Below are 15,155 nucleotides of genomic sequence, written 5' to 3' on the forward strand. Positions count from 1 at the left end.
CCAACATTATGCGCCATCTAACTAACAAAAGTGGATTTGGATGTGGCCTAGATGCACTTTAGTCTTCCAGAAGTGAGTAAACCTCACCCACTGTTGGTACACGTGGCGTTTTGTTCTCTTGCTGCACACCGGTGTCGGTTGAAGTCAGCTATTCTCTGTGCTGACTTCAGACGGAGAAGAAAACCCCGTCCACATGGTACAGCGTCGTCTGGCACCACTCATCAGCCAATAGGAGAAGGTTATTCATTTCTCTGCTTTATGGACGTTTGAAATGTCTTCCAGTAAGCCCGTAGCTTAGGACGGTAAATAAAGAAGAGAATAATTCATTGTTGCTGTGTAATAAAAAGGAGAGAGAGAGACACTGGAAGAGATAAATAGAGACGGAAGAGAGACGAGCACATAGAGAGTGAGAAACAGAGTCCATTAGCTGCTATTAATTACCTCTGATTGGTATTCACAGACTAGCTGCTTCTGAGCCTCAGAGAGATCAATTCTCCACTCTGGAACTCAGTCAACACACACACACACACTTTTCATTGCTTTGGCCTCTCTTGTATTAATGTGTCTTTAACACATTCCCTCTCTGATACGAACAAATCGGCTTTATTTCAGTTGCACTGTGTGTCACGTTGCTTTTTTATTTTGGGTTAAGTGCCAACCAGATGGCACGATAGCCAGTCTGGCATCCAGTGTGAGGTTTCACACTCCGTGAGTTGTCGGTGTCTTTGTGAAGTTGTGTTGCCAGCTTTCATACGTGAGATATGGAAGATTATCTCCTTTTTAATTGCCGGCCTTGTCTGCTATGTGCCCAGCATTATCAAACGTGCTTTATATTCATTCAATTCATTCATGCGTTCATTAAGAAAAAGAAACAATATTCAAAACCATTCATTTACTAATGCGTTGGCCAAATGTATTAAATAACTATAAAATAGACGCCCTTTCATCATTAACTATCGTCATAATTAAAGTGTGGTTAAATCCATGCATTAAAGCATATAACTCACATTTGTAAGATAAATGTGAGCTATATACTCTCGTTTTGTTCTCTAATTACCTTTCCTTGATACATCCTATTACTTTTTCTGAAGCAATGACCTAGTTGCCCCATGACAATCAATTAACTCATCGTCAACTTATTCATTCTGTAAAGCATGTTTGCACATTTTCAGTTATAGAGGCAACCCAATTTCCTGGACTAAAAAAAAAGAAAGCATCGGTCTCACTTCAACAACATGTCAAAGTTGGCCTCACATTTGGGTGTCAAACTTGGGAACTTGAGAACTGTCTCGAAGAGAACTTGACGTCGGAGACGGGACAGTATTTTCTATTTGAGTCGAAAAACATTGGTTAGCTTTCAGATTTGACAGTTACAGTATGTCTTCCCCAGGTGGTGGAAGATTTTCAGCTCCGTGTCCGGCTGCAACTTGGATCTTTTTTTTCGTCTCCATTCTGTCACGAAGGCAGAGTGTGGAGAACTTGAAGAGGCGGAGTGAACAATTGCCGAATTAAACACGATTGAACACTGTGGAGTTTTTTTTTGTCAAGAATCCCCCTGTTGTCTTGTCATAGTTAGCTTTTCATTCTCAGGAATGAGTTACAGACGGCAATAATAGGCTGTCCTCGACAAAGAAACTACGCCTACAAGGATGTGCTGATACGAGATGGAGAGAAAAAATCTCTAGAGAATAACATTGCTTTCAATCGTACTGCTTTGCCACAGTGCAGATGCTCATTTCTCTTACTCTCTTTGTCATTTTGCTAATATTGTTGCTACTTTCCTCGTACTTTTACTTTGTGGGCGTTTCCCGATCACATCTAAATCATTATATGTTATTTTTCTGAGTTCAAACGCTCATTGGCAGAATAATTTATGACCGAAACTCGGGGTCGCAATCATTGACTTGCAACTGCCTCCCAAACAGCAACTAACTGCACTACTGGCATCAGTGTCTCGGACTATACCATGTCTCAGTGCTCATCTGCATTTATGAAGTGCACTGCCATGAATTAATAAAGAGAATTGCCGTACTCGAAACAAGAATCTTTGCAACTCCCAATGTCTCCCAACTCCGCTCGACCCCATTTAAATGGACAGCTAAATGACACCATGACTTATTGAAACTGAAACGGTGAAGTCTTGGATAATCTTGGTGCAAAACTCGAAGACAAAGTGCAAGGCTGTGCTCCCGCGCAGGGCGACGTTTACGGCTTCTGCTGAGCCAACTTCCACCCCGGGCATCTGGCGGATGGCCAGACTCAAACACAGACCACGGTCACCCCTGACAGTAAAGCTAAAAAAAAAAAAAACAGGTTTGAACTGTTAATAAATCTCCATGAAACGCAAATAGTGATGGATGCTGATGAGAACGGACAAGAGAGAGTTGTGAAGACTACGTGCCAACAGGACAAGGCAAGAAAAGCCATGATTTGGGATGAAGCAAATGGGGGAAAAGACATCTAAAGAGAAAGATACATTTTTGTTTGTGCAGCCTCTATGTCAACGTGCCGACAACCGACTCATGGATCGCCCTTCCAAGTCTTAAGCACTTGGATGAAATGTGCAATACAAATACACTTGCCGTGCCTTTCTGGACAGTATCCTGTCGTCTTGTCATAACTGGTACTAATCCAATTTCGTATCATCTCTTGGAATCAATCAGTGCTTGTGTCCACCCTGCACTGCTTTTGAAGCTCTGCCTAATAACAGAAGCTTTGGGAAGCGTTTGTCCTCCTGCTGTTGCTACGTGACTAGCGGAAAAAGAGTTTGAAGCGAGTTGTACTTTGACAGTAATTGCGTTTGTGTGTGCGTTTCCATTAAAACTGTATTCCAGCCATGCTGTGTGTGGAAGGCATGCTGTCATCAAGCACTTCCACTCTGTTGTGACTAAAGAGAAAAAGAGAAAAATTGTCCCTTTGAAGAGAGGTCCGCGGTGAGCAGGCAGCTTTAACTTCGCAGAAAATTAGCCGGCGCTCTCTCTCTCTCTCTCACAAGGGCCAGCGAAGAAAGTGATGAGAGATTTAAGAGAACAAGAAGAAGCACGGGGAAAAAAGGAAGAAAGTGGATTAGATGTCGATGGAAGGGAACAAATACACAGAGTGAAAGCGATTTTGAAGGGGAAAAGATGAAGATGCTTATTGGTCCGGGTGACAGACAGAACAGAGAGACGAATTGATGCGACGTCACGTCAATGCCAAGAAAGTGGAAGAGAGGGGAGCTCTGATCGGCGTGTACGTTAACAGCCTAATCATGAAGACAAAGAGCCGCTGTAGCTGCTCCGAAGGCTTCGTCCTTCTAATGCAGCGGGAGCAAAGGCAATCGTGTGTGTGTGTGTGTGTGTGTGTGTGTGTGTGTGTGTGTGTGTGTGTGTGTGTGTGTGTGTGTGTGTGTGTGTGTGTGTGTGTGTGTGTGTGTGTGTGTGTGTGTGTGTGTGTGTGTGTGTGTGTGTGTGTGTGTGTGTGTGTGTGTGTGTGTGTGTGTGTGTGTGGGAGGAAATGTGAATTCCTGTGCCTGCGAGGCCAAGTGTGTAGCTTTCCTCCCCTTATCGGTGACATGCTCATTGATTACCATGATGACTGCTCTTCGATTGGTCCCCAGTGATGAATGAGCCCTAGCCCTATTTCCAAAATGACCAGCAAGAGGTGCAAAAGAAAGTGTGTGTGTGTGTGTTCCCTCGCCCCATTCAGGACATTTTCCTGCAGCTGAAATTGCCTAGTTTTCCACCCGGCTGCACAGCTCCACAGCACGGAGAGAGTTAGCGAGGCCAGTCGGCCACTGTGCAAGAGGAGACTGAAAATTTGGTAAATGAAGTAAAAGAAAAGTAAAGAAACAAAGTACTGACCTGTATCTCCTGGATGCGGAAATCTTCTGGCAGAAGTGAAAGGATCTGATTGGACGCCTGAAGCCGGGGCTAACGCTTTGCTTGAAATGCACATATCGAAAACGGTGTTGGCCGTCCTATTTGAGAGTTTGCTGAATTGTTTGTTGTCGTCTTTGTAGCCATGGTTGCCTTTGCCGGGATCATCAAACGCTTTACACTTTTACAAGTTCTCCTATAGATGTGAGGAGTGTTCTCCATTAGATCACCTTTCCATTTAAAAGGGAGAGAAATCGTGACAATATTGACATATCAATTGCAATGTTTTTGTTTTTCATTGTCTCTCGTGAGTCATTGTGCAGAGCAGGCTGGACCGGCCGGTGTGCGGCGGACTACTGAGGAGCCGGTTTGTTTCTCCTCTGTTGTTGCGTGACTCCTGTTTGTGTGCCTCACTCAGGACAGCTGCAATATGATCTAATCTTATCCATATTAATTTGTCCTTGGGCCAAATCTGCTGTTTTTCTTGTTGCTCCTGAGAGGAAGAGGGGGAGGAGGAGGAGGAGGAGTGGGTGCTCCGACCTCCTTCCTGTCCTTTTGTATCTGTTTAACGAGCAGTGAAGGGAATCCATTCTGATGGGTTGTGGCTTTTTTTTGTTTGTTTTTTTGCAGGCATGCAAACTACTTTCCTGATACCATCATGAATTAGCATTTGTTTTTTTTAAATCGTTATCCAGGAAGGCCTCTCGCAGCCCTCAGGGGCAGTGTTGCTCTAGCTGTTAGAGGCAGAAGCTTAGAGGGAAGGAGAAGTTTAAAATCATTGGGTGTTTAATCCCGAACACCGACGGGCCCTCCGGGGCGGCGCACTATTTTGGACATTGACTACGGAGGAAGTTTGAGTTGGAGGAAAAAAATGTTTTTCGTCAGAGCAAGACCCAGAATCCTCTCTGGCATTGTGACTCACAAAAATGCTTTGCAGAACTATCACAACATGGGCATATACGTATACTATAACAAATCCCATGGAGTCAATGAAAAACTTTGTGTTTACCTCTGTCTTCACAGACCATTTTCAATTGCCCAGTTCAAATAAAGCCATTTGGGCGTGTCCACTGATATTGTATAACAAGTTTAGACGGGTGTACACTGACCAAAACGTCCAGCGTCTTAGGTTTACCAAACCCAAAGAGGATGGAGTGGGTGGACAAAAAAACCACACAGTTAATCTCTCTTCGGTGTGAAGCAATTAATCACACATTGGAAGTGGTGAGAGCGTGTGAAGTATGCAGAGGCAGTCGGCAAAAGGGGCCCGAAACAAACACCTTCTTTTATAATTTCCGCACACCTCCCCCCCCCCCCCCCCCCGATTGGTCTCAGCGCGCACAGGTCGGCCTCAGCAGTTGCGACCTTGCTGAGGTTCTAAGTGGATCACTCAACTCCTGACTCGAAGCCCAGTCGTTGTATAACAGCAGATAAACTGCTACTACGATAAATGATATTTGATTTAAACACACACACACACACACACACACATACACACATACAAGCAAGCAGACAGCTGGGCACTGAGGCGACTCATGGTCCAGTCAGCATCAGTCAGCATCATCTGTGCTTGTACAACCACTTAGTACACACACACACACACACATACACACAGAACCCTAGGTCCTTGCTGCATGGTCAAGATATATATATAGGAGTGTGACGGTTTGACATTGACTTGCACGACCCTGGAATCACACCCTTGCATTCACATACGCATGCATGTACACACACACACACCCACCCACGTGTGCACGCAAAGGAATACATGCTTTCAAGCATACAACAATTTGAATTCATACGGTGAGCGCCGGTGTCTACTGCACTCTGCCAAGGGAGTGACACACGCGCACACACACACACACATATGCTCTCTCTCTCTCACACACACACACACACATAATATCATCATTCAGGAGGCAGCTAGCCCGTTCCGAGCTTTAACCTGTCCTTGTCTGTTCTGTTTGGAGTCAGCAGGATTGTCGACACTACACACACACACACACACACACACACACACACACACACACACACACACACACACACAGTCAGATGTGTTCATACATACTTGAATACATACATCCTCCTCTGTCTTATGCCACATAGCTGCATTAAGCTTTTGGGATAAGTTGAGTCAGTTCCTCGCCTTCACACATCCTTCGTGTGGTTTCTTTTCATCTCTCGTAGGCTTATTTAACACGCACGCCAGGGAGGGGATGTGTTAACACATCATTTTATTCTGGCAGCACCGGGTCCAATGGCGTGATATGGACTTACAGTCACAAGGAAATTATAAGTGTCTATGTCACCTTGTTTGTTGTTTTCCATCCATTAAAGGACCGTACTCTTGGATCGCATGTGGCATAATTTATGTATTTGGCGACTCCTGGTGGTAATGAAGTCAAACTTCAGCCAGATTTAAATCATATTTTAGTGTCACAGCTCCCAACATTGTTCTGTATGTCAGAAAATACTGCTAAGTCTCTCTTGTTAGTCGGTTATTCGCCCGTTTCTTTTTCAAACGTGTGATTATGTTTTGATGTGGTGTGGGAAGTGTAGTCGAGCAAAGTGGCAGCAGATCAATAGCCGTACTAACCCGTCCTTGTTTTCGCGTGCTGTTTGTGTGAGCGAGAGAGAGAAATTAATTCAAACTGCTGAGTCACAATCACTTCAGCTCTCAAAGCATGAATAATATTGGAAGCAAAACTGCAGCCGAGCACAAAAAGTACGTCTGGTATTGGCTACAGTTCATTTGCAGGACGGCAGACTCAGCTGAACATACGCGATATAGAATATGTTTCTGTTCAGGTGTAAGTTGCACTCTGATTGAATCGGGGGACCGAGTCGCTCCCTTCCTGTCGTTAGTCATAAATCATGAAGTAAATCTTTCCCTTTAGATTCCTGTTGAGACTTTCGTGTGGAGGTGGAAATGCACGTTTGACGGGTGAAAACTGTGGGATTGAAATCGCTTCAAATATTCTCTTGTTGTTGTTTAGAAAGCCACTTCTGCACAGAGAGGTGCGTATCCCCGGTGACCCCGCCCACTCCAACTGTGACAGATAGCTAAACGCAATGAAGTTCAACGTGTCATGACGTGTTTAAAGTTTAAAGTTTTCCTCCCAACTCTTTCTTATTCTTCTCCATGAGGAAGAAACGTAGTCCAATGGGGGGGAAAAAAAGGAAAATAATACTAAATATGAATAAATATTTGTTTGTGATGCACTTTAATGATTATGATGATATAGCAGCTTTAAGGACCGTGACTGTCGGGTGTGTAGCCTGAAACGATTGTCTCAGTACACAAATTGGCTGAGAAGTACATCATCTAATTCAGCGTCTGTACGTTTCTCTCGCTCCTCTCTTTGTATTCATATTTTTCTATCTCCCCCCATCTCGGTCTCACTCTTTCTTCTTCCCCCGACTGTTCCGCCTTAGCCTCCCTAACACCAATTATACTGTGTCAAATCCATGCATGTCAGTTTCCAGATCCCTAATCATCCCTTCTCTCTTTCATCTGCAAATCCTTTGTTCCTCCCTCCCCCCCCCCCCTTCCCCTTCTCTGTAACCTTTCTTCCGCGCTCCTCACCCTACCCCACCCCTCCGTCAGACACACACGGCCCATCCTCCTCGATCCTCTTTCCATTTATCTGTATCACCTTTACTTATCCATCTTCCTTTGAATTTGATACCTTCCTCTTTCCCTCTGGCCCCTTTTTCACAGATGAGCTGCATTGAGTAAATGTGCTGGCAACGTTATATATATTGGTTTTCATGAATAAGCCCTGAAGGCACTCTTCAGTAGAAGTTGCAAAGATAGTCTTGCTCGGTTGGATCTCGTCTCGCCGCTTTTAATGTACTCAACCCAGATTATTATAATTTTTTTTAAATGGCAGCTCGTAAAACATACAGTTGACGGAGGCAGGATGACGTTATTGTGTTGCATTATGGGGAAGCGTAGGATCCAGTGTTTTTGGAGCTTGACCCTTGTTAGGGACAAAACGTCAGGAGTCATTTCCGCTTCTGCTGCTTCAGTTTTTTATTTTTATTTTATTATTTTGAGACCTACAACTTCATGACAGTAATGACGCACAGAAAATAAACTAGAGGATCAGGATTGTTATACAATTCATATTGCATTTTATTTTGGAATCAACAATTGGCAGTCTTTTCTCTCTGTTTCCCAGGCAGAAAAGACACATATGTGAAGGTGTGTGTGTGTGTGTGTGTGTGTGTGTGTGTGTGTGCATTGTGACTATAGATACAGGGGGGGGGCGGGGCTAAGAGAGGGAGAGAGAGCTGGAGAGAGGGCGACTGAGGTAGGGGGAGGGGTTTGTTTATTTCAGTTGTGTTTTGTGATGGTAACTGCGCCTCCTGAGCCCACAGGAGGAGAAAAAATAAAGCAGGGAGAGAGAGAGAGAGAAAGAGAGAGACATGATGCTGAACAGGGGAAGATGGTTGGCGGTATGAGCGGCGGCCGGGAGACAAACGCGGCAAAGGAGGGAGGGATGGACGGACACACGGACGGGTAGAGGCAGAGCGCCTGTCAGTCCGCCGCTCGTCGCCCAAACAATGAACGCGCTGTGGTCGCTGCCGGCAACGCATCGCCACGGCAACCGGAGCCAGAGGGGTGCGCACTGTGTGAGAATGGCAGAGAAAGAGAGGATGAGAGGGGGGGGGATGTAAAGAGAGAGAGAGGGTGTCTTCTTCCCCCAATGGACAGATCCTTCCTCTGTGTGTGTGTGTGTGTGTGTGTGTGTCTGATCGTGTGTGTGGTCGGTGTGTTGGCGCCCACTTGTCTGACACTATGATCTTCTGCAACCATCTAGGTGAATACAAGAAGGATGAGCTGCTGGAGGCGGCGAGGTGAGTACCAGACTCTGCATGCTCTTTGTTTTTACGCCTTAATAAGCTTTTTCCTGCTTTCATGCTCCATCCTTTCATGTCTTTCCTCCCCTGCTTCCTTGTTCTCTTCTCTTATTTCCATGCTTACTTTCTTCTCTGCTCCTCTCCAGTTTCTGTTTCCCTTTTCACTCCCATCCTCACGTTTGTCCTTGTCCCCTTTACTCTCCTCCGCTTCCACTGTTTCGTCTCATTTCCTCTTCATATTTTCATAATTTTCGTTTTCTCTTTTGTTCTTGTTTTTATGTTCGTCCTTCTTCCCTTTTCTCACTTCTTTGTTACCTCCTCTTCCTCTCTTCTTTGATCCACTTATGTTTTCTGTTTCCGGTCCTTGTTTTTTCTTGCTTCCTCTCCTCTCTGCATTCTTCATCTCTTCATTTCCTGTCTTTTCCTCTGTCATCCTTTTTCCTTGTTTCCTCCTCTGGATTACTTCTCTTTTCTGCCTTTTTCCCCCGTTCTTGTTTTCGCTGTCTTTCATTTCCTTTCCTCATCCCCCCCCCCCCCCCCCCCCCCCCCCCTCTGTTTCTTATCTCGTTTCCTTTTTCTGTCCTTTCTTCTCTTCTCCCTCCGTTTCTTCATCTCTCGAGCTTTCTTCTCTTTTGTTTGTATTCCATCATCTGCTGCTGCCGCCTTCGATTTCCCTTCAACTTGCATTTCTGTGTGTCAAATGGTTTATTACTCGCTCCTTCTTTCCCAGGGAAAGTTGCATGTTGCATGTGGAAATGCCATAGCTTTCGTTTGGGATTGTGTGTGTGGGTGGGTGGCTGAGCGCTCAATGCCTCAACAGTCTCTCTCTCTCTCTCTCTCTCTCTCTCTCTCTCTCTCTCTCTCTCTCTCTCTCTCTCTCTCTCTCTCTCTCTCTCTCTCTCTCTCTCTCTCTCTCTCTCTCTCTCTCTCTCCCCCCCAGACAGACACACACACACACACAAGGAAGCAGCTGGCTTAGCATAGCAGTACCCCAGTGTATTGTGGGGTCAGCAGGCTGTTTAAGTGTGAACTGTGAACCCAGTGTGCCTCTATCACAGCTGAGCCGCTGACTGGCTCATCCCCCATGCCATTTTTCAGAGGAACTTCTTTTTATTTTTTGTGTGTGTGTGTTGTTCGGTCAAATAACTCCCACACATTATAGGATATAGTTGTTTTTCTACGATGTTTTTTCCCTTTTTTATTTGTGGCACAGATGGCATCCTTACACAGTGGTACAGAAGAAGAGTAGGGCTGCTGCACAGCGAGCCCGCCTCTGTCCAAAGGCGGCAATCCGCTGCTCAGTGCTTCCTCTTTATTTGACAAACATGAGTGCCCAAAATGCGGACCTATGTATTAATATGTTTGGGTTCTTGCTTTTGATTCATATAGTTAATTGACTATAAGATGCCGAGCTGTGCTGTCCAAACATCTATGAAACAGACAAGCACACACACACACACACACACCACTGTGTGTCCTTCGTCCCTGTTAAATCCTTTAGATGCTTGCATCGAAATGAAGGCTCCCTTGTGTAAGGCTACTAGCGGGAGGATGCAGCTAGTTGAGCAAGAGGAGGGAGGGGGGGGTAAAAGAACGAGGGAGGAAGGAATGAAGAGGCAGAGCAGTGGAGGTTAAGGTGGAGAAGAAGAAAGTGAGGGTGGAGGGGGAGGGTAAAGGTGGACAGCTTAGATGAGCGGGAGGGTAAAAGGGTAGCAGAGCAGCAGGTAGAGTGAGAGGAGAGATGGGGAGGATGTGAATGTCTCTTTTGGTGAGTGAGTGAAAGAAATAGAAACAAAAAGAATGAAGGAGAGGCCCAACCACCCAACCGACCGAAAAAACAAAAGTAGAAGGAGAGAGGGAGAGGAAGGGAACATAGGAAGAATAGAAGAATAATCCCTTTCTCTCCATCTGACAGCTTCTTCCTTTACGGCTGTCACGGGGATGATGGTTGGACTGGCCGCTGCCTTGGCAACACACTCTCCTGGTGGTAACTCAATGCCAGGGCAGTGGGCCTAGGAACCAGGAAGCACGGCTCAACAACATAAACAAAGTCTTAACTCCACCGCGGCTAGGCTAAATGGCTCTTCTCTAACAGATTTGTTTAGCTTGTTGCGGTTACAAGAAAACACACACACACACACACACACACACACACACACACACACTTCGATCCATCCTTGAAACATTCCTTTATGTCGGTCTGTTTCTGCAGATGAAAGTCTTCTTATCTCATTCCTCCTCGTTTTCTCCCCCACACTCTCCTTGGCGAGGAACAGTGCTAATCCTCCAATGTCGTTGGATGTTTTCTATCTAATGTGTGTGTGTGTGTGTGTGTGTGTGTGTGTGTGTGTGTGTGTGTGTGTGTGTGTGTGTGTGTGTGTGTGTGTGTGTGTGTGTGTGTGTGTGTGTGTGTGTGTGTGTGTGTGTGTGTGTGTGTGTGTGTGTGCACATTTGCAGGAGTGGAAACGAGGAGAAGCTAATGGCCTTGCTCACCCCCCTCAACGTCAACTGCCACGCCAGCGACGGCCGCAAGGTAAGAGGAAAGAGTACGCACAAAAAAAACCAACTATGCTGTCGCTGACACCAAAACAATTACGACAGCGTGTAGTAGATTTTCATTTTTCATACCAAAGGTGCAGATGTTCTTTATTTAGTAAATTTGTCTTTGCTGGTTGGTAATTCCTGTTGTTCTCATGACATAGTTTCTTCAGATGAATCCGTTTTGAAGGGTGAGCTGCAGCAGTACAGGAAAGCACCACACAGAGTTCACACAGAGATATGTGTCTCGCATATTATAGGGTTTTTTTGTGGCCGCGTCAGTGAATTATTTTGGGTTCAGAGCCTTTTGACTCATGAATCGCAGGTCACGTGACCCAAACAGACTGTTATTCATGCGCAGTAATCACAAAAGAAGCGAAAAAAAAGATGAATGTGTTTTCCTGAGCACCACAAACGCTCTGATGTTACGCTTTGTCTTATTAATATTCAAAGCTTTGAGTTTAATGAAAGTAAAAACAAACTAAAGCAAAGTTTTTAGAGTCGGTCTCTTGTGTACGTCGCCTCTGTGTTACGTGTATATAATCTATTTCTAATTAGCTATATGTTGACAAGAACCACAAATGTGAGTTTAACAGCCAGCTAGTGGTGCACTTGGGAGTTATTGTGGTGTTATTAGATTGCAGAGTGTAGAGTGAGACTTACTGCCGTATTACACCTTGTCCGCTTGATTAAAAAAAAAATGATTTTGTGACCGTGGCCTCCGCTCATGCGTCCCCCGGGGGAGTCCCGAGTCTCAGGCTGAGCTCCGCTGGGTCACAGCAGCACGTCTGGCTCATTGTGACTAATTAGGCCCCGGGATGAGTAAGTGCATATCCCACAGTCCTCCATACCGCTCTCTCCTAAACCTGACATAAGCGAAGACTGCTGCCGACTAGACCTGCAATGATTAGTCGACTAATAAGAATAAACACAAACGAATTTTCACTTTTCATGCAAAAAAATGGCAGAAAATAATGTTTTCAGTCCCTCAAATATGGAAATGTCCTGATTTTCTCTGTTTCATATCATGCTAAAGGGAATATCTTTGGTGTTTGGACCGACAAAACCAAGACATTTAAAGACATCACCTGGGACGGGGTGGACATTGCTGTTATCTATTGGTCGGTAAAGCAGAGCCCCTATATTTGATAGGTTGCTATGACAACTGCTGGTAACAGCAGGGAGCCAAAGGGAGCTTTTTACTCCGTACCTTCGGTAACCGTCGTATAAATGCAGTAACAGCCTTGAAGAGGCTCTTTCCTATAATTATGGGTACCTGAGTGTCGTTGATGGTGCTCAGCTGCTGCTTGTAGCCATCGTATCTCCGGCACACCCATAATTGTGAGGGAACATCCTCCAGGCTATTATCTGTGCAGGTGGCCTGCTGGGGATGTGAAACCCCAATGTGTTGTTTGAAACTCTCTGGAGATGCAGGGGGGGTCACACCTTGAAGCGTAATGGTTCATTAGTGGATGAATGCAGCCAACCGGGCCATCAGTAAAAGCTGTACTCCTGAACAATCCGGACGTGTAATACTCTTTAATTGCTCCGACTGGAAGCGGTCATGCACAGGAGATGGAATATATTTCCACGGCAGTGCGGATTTCTTCAATTTTTTTGAATTAATTTCACTTACGGGGTTGATGGGGGGGTTTATATTCCCACTGCTAACAGAAATTATTCAGTGAGTTTAGCGCTACAGCTTTATGTATTAGGTGAAAGTGAGTGGCAACCAGAACTTTCCCACTTGTCATTCTCGTCCTTTCACTAAATCCACTAATGGAAATCAGTCTGCTGGTAAATATGAGTGAGCAGCCATCGACAGCTTTTATTTAGATTCAGGTCAGACTTAGTTTGACCTTTTTTTTCTTCTTTTTTTTTTTTTTAAGGTAGGGTTCAAATAAAAAGCCTGTTTTGGTCTCTTGATTAGTTTTAAGTCTGATGATATTGGGCATCTTTCATAGTGTGACGGGTGTAAATGGCAGTCGGAAACGATTTAGCGCTGACAAAGAAGCAATCTAGACAATGTCTTCTGACAAAAACATAAGTACCAGACCATTATATTCAAACATAATAGCTAGCTATTATGAAACTTAATAGGAAGTGATTTAGAGTAGGACAGAATAGCTTGACGCAATAACAGGCAAACATGCTAAATCTGACACTGTGGGCCGGCACATCAAGCATCACTCAGACCACAGACACACGGAGACAAATTGTTAAGACGACACTCATGATAATCATGGACTAATAACAGAGCGTGGCAGAATCCTAATGATTGGTAATAATGACGCTTCTCTTTAAATTGGGAAAAGAGCCCCCCTTCCTCTCCCCCCCCCCCCCCCCTTTCTTCTTCTCTCCTTCATTTTAATTAGAAGTGGCACAGGCTCTCCGTCTCCCCTCTTCAACCATGCAGTCGCATACAAACACATAAATCTGAAGCATAAATGTTGATTGCAAATGCCTCTTGGCTGAATTAAAAAAAGCTCAGCTTGTACACACACACACACACACACACACACACACACACACACACACACACACACACACAGGGCACACATGAGAAGAGAGAGGAGAGGAGAGCCAAGAAGATGGAGAGAGATGCTGTGTGACCAAAAGTACGTGGACACCCCTGTACTGTACTGTACTGTACTGTAGTTTTGTTCTGGAAGGGTTTGGGTTTGGCCCCTGAGTTCCAGTTAAGGGAGCCCGTTAATGTTGAAGCAGAAAATACTATTTCAGACAATAGTGTGGAAACAGTTTGGGGAAGGTGCTGTTCCTGTTCCAGCGTGATAATAAGGCCTTCGTGCACAGAGCAAGGTCCAGTTTAAGAGATGGATTTTCCTAGTTTGGTGCAAGAGAACTTGAGTTTTTAGCAGAGTGGAGGCTGTTATGGTAGAATATCAGTCCCCATGTCTGTGGAACCAGGTGTTGGACACATATGGGTGCATCTAGCCGTTGTCTGGAAAACAGTTTTTCCCTCCACACTAGTGAGAGCTTTTTGTTCTTATTGCACTGCACTATATATTATTACAGAATACACTACAGGCAACAGCAGTATAACAGCCTGTGTGTGTGTGTGTGTGCTTGTGTGAGTGTGTGCGTGTGCGTTGTGTGTGTGAGAGCACTCGATGATTGAGGGCCCATCAGAGTGGGATATTATTAACACAGCTGAGTGGAGAGCGTTATCAAGCTGCCTCTATTGAAACCTACCGCTTACTCCCACACGCGCACACACACATATATATATACACACACACGCACACACACACACACACTTGCTCCTGCAGACATTGCTGCCTCAGGAAAAAAGTCTGTGCTTTCTGACTACCCATTGCACAAATACGTACACACACACACACACACACACACACACACACACACACACACACACAGTCTCTTTTGTTTTCTCCCTTCCTGCCTCACTGACATTATGCTTCCAGCACCTCCAACCTCCGACTGACTGTCAGTTTTTCAGGGGATATATTTCATGTTGTGGACTCTGTTGATCTCCTCGTGTTGTGAATGTGTGTGTTTGCCTTTGTGTTTGTGTGCTTTTTCGTGAATATTGTGAATTTTGGATCGGTATCTTACCAGTGAGAATCATCACACCCACCAGCGTCCTTAGCTGGCACGGACTTCAAAGACACAGGCATGAAGAGCATGACCAAGATTCAGAGAGAGGGAGAGGAAAGAGAAGAGAACAGACTTTCATTGAAGCCTTGTTTAAATGTTGATGATAGGAGCTTATCCTGCTGAGACTGACTGTGTTTACCATCCCTCATATGGTGGAGATATGTCTCCCAAAAAGTCAACTTTTCAGGAATAGAGCCCAGTGGATATTTGACTTTCAGAAATCTGTTTACGTGACGGCAATGTTACGAGGAAAAGCTG

General features: G+C 45.0%; 1 protein-coding gene across 4 annotated transcripts in view; it reads left to right on the top strand.

Annotated features, from left to right (window-relative positions):
- Window positions 1-15,155, top strand: part of LOC142935288 (poly [ADP-ribose] polymerase tankyrase-1) — a 60,453-nt gene that overhangs the window by 13,671 nt on the left and 31,627 nt on the right. For 3 of the 4 annotated variants that reach the window (XM_076079531.1, XM_076079532.1, XM_076079533.1), the window contains exons 5-6: window positions 8,684-8,720; window positions 11,181-11,256. In XM_076079531.1, coding sequence (XP_075935646.1) covers window positions 8,684-8,720; window positions 11,181-11,256 — 113 coding nt within the window. Of the gene's footprint in view, window positions 1-8,208; window positions 8,485-8,683; window positions 8,721-11,180; window positions 11,257-15,155 lie in introns of those variants that run through there. The other variant, XM_076079534.1, reaches the window with a different exon arrangement.

The sequence above is a fragment of the Anarhichas minor genome, unplaced genomic scaffold, assembly GCF_050575085.1.
Source record: "Anarhichas minor isolate MPS153535 unplaced genomic scaffold, ASM5057508v1 ptg000073l, whole genome shotgun sequence".
Taxonomy (NCBI): Eukaryota; Metazoa; Chordata; class Actinopteri; order Perciformes; family Anarhichadidae; genus Anarhichas; species Anarhichas minor.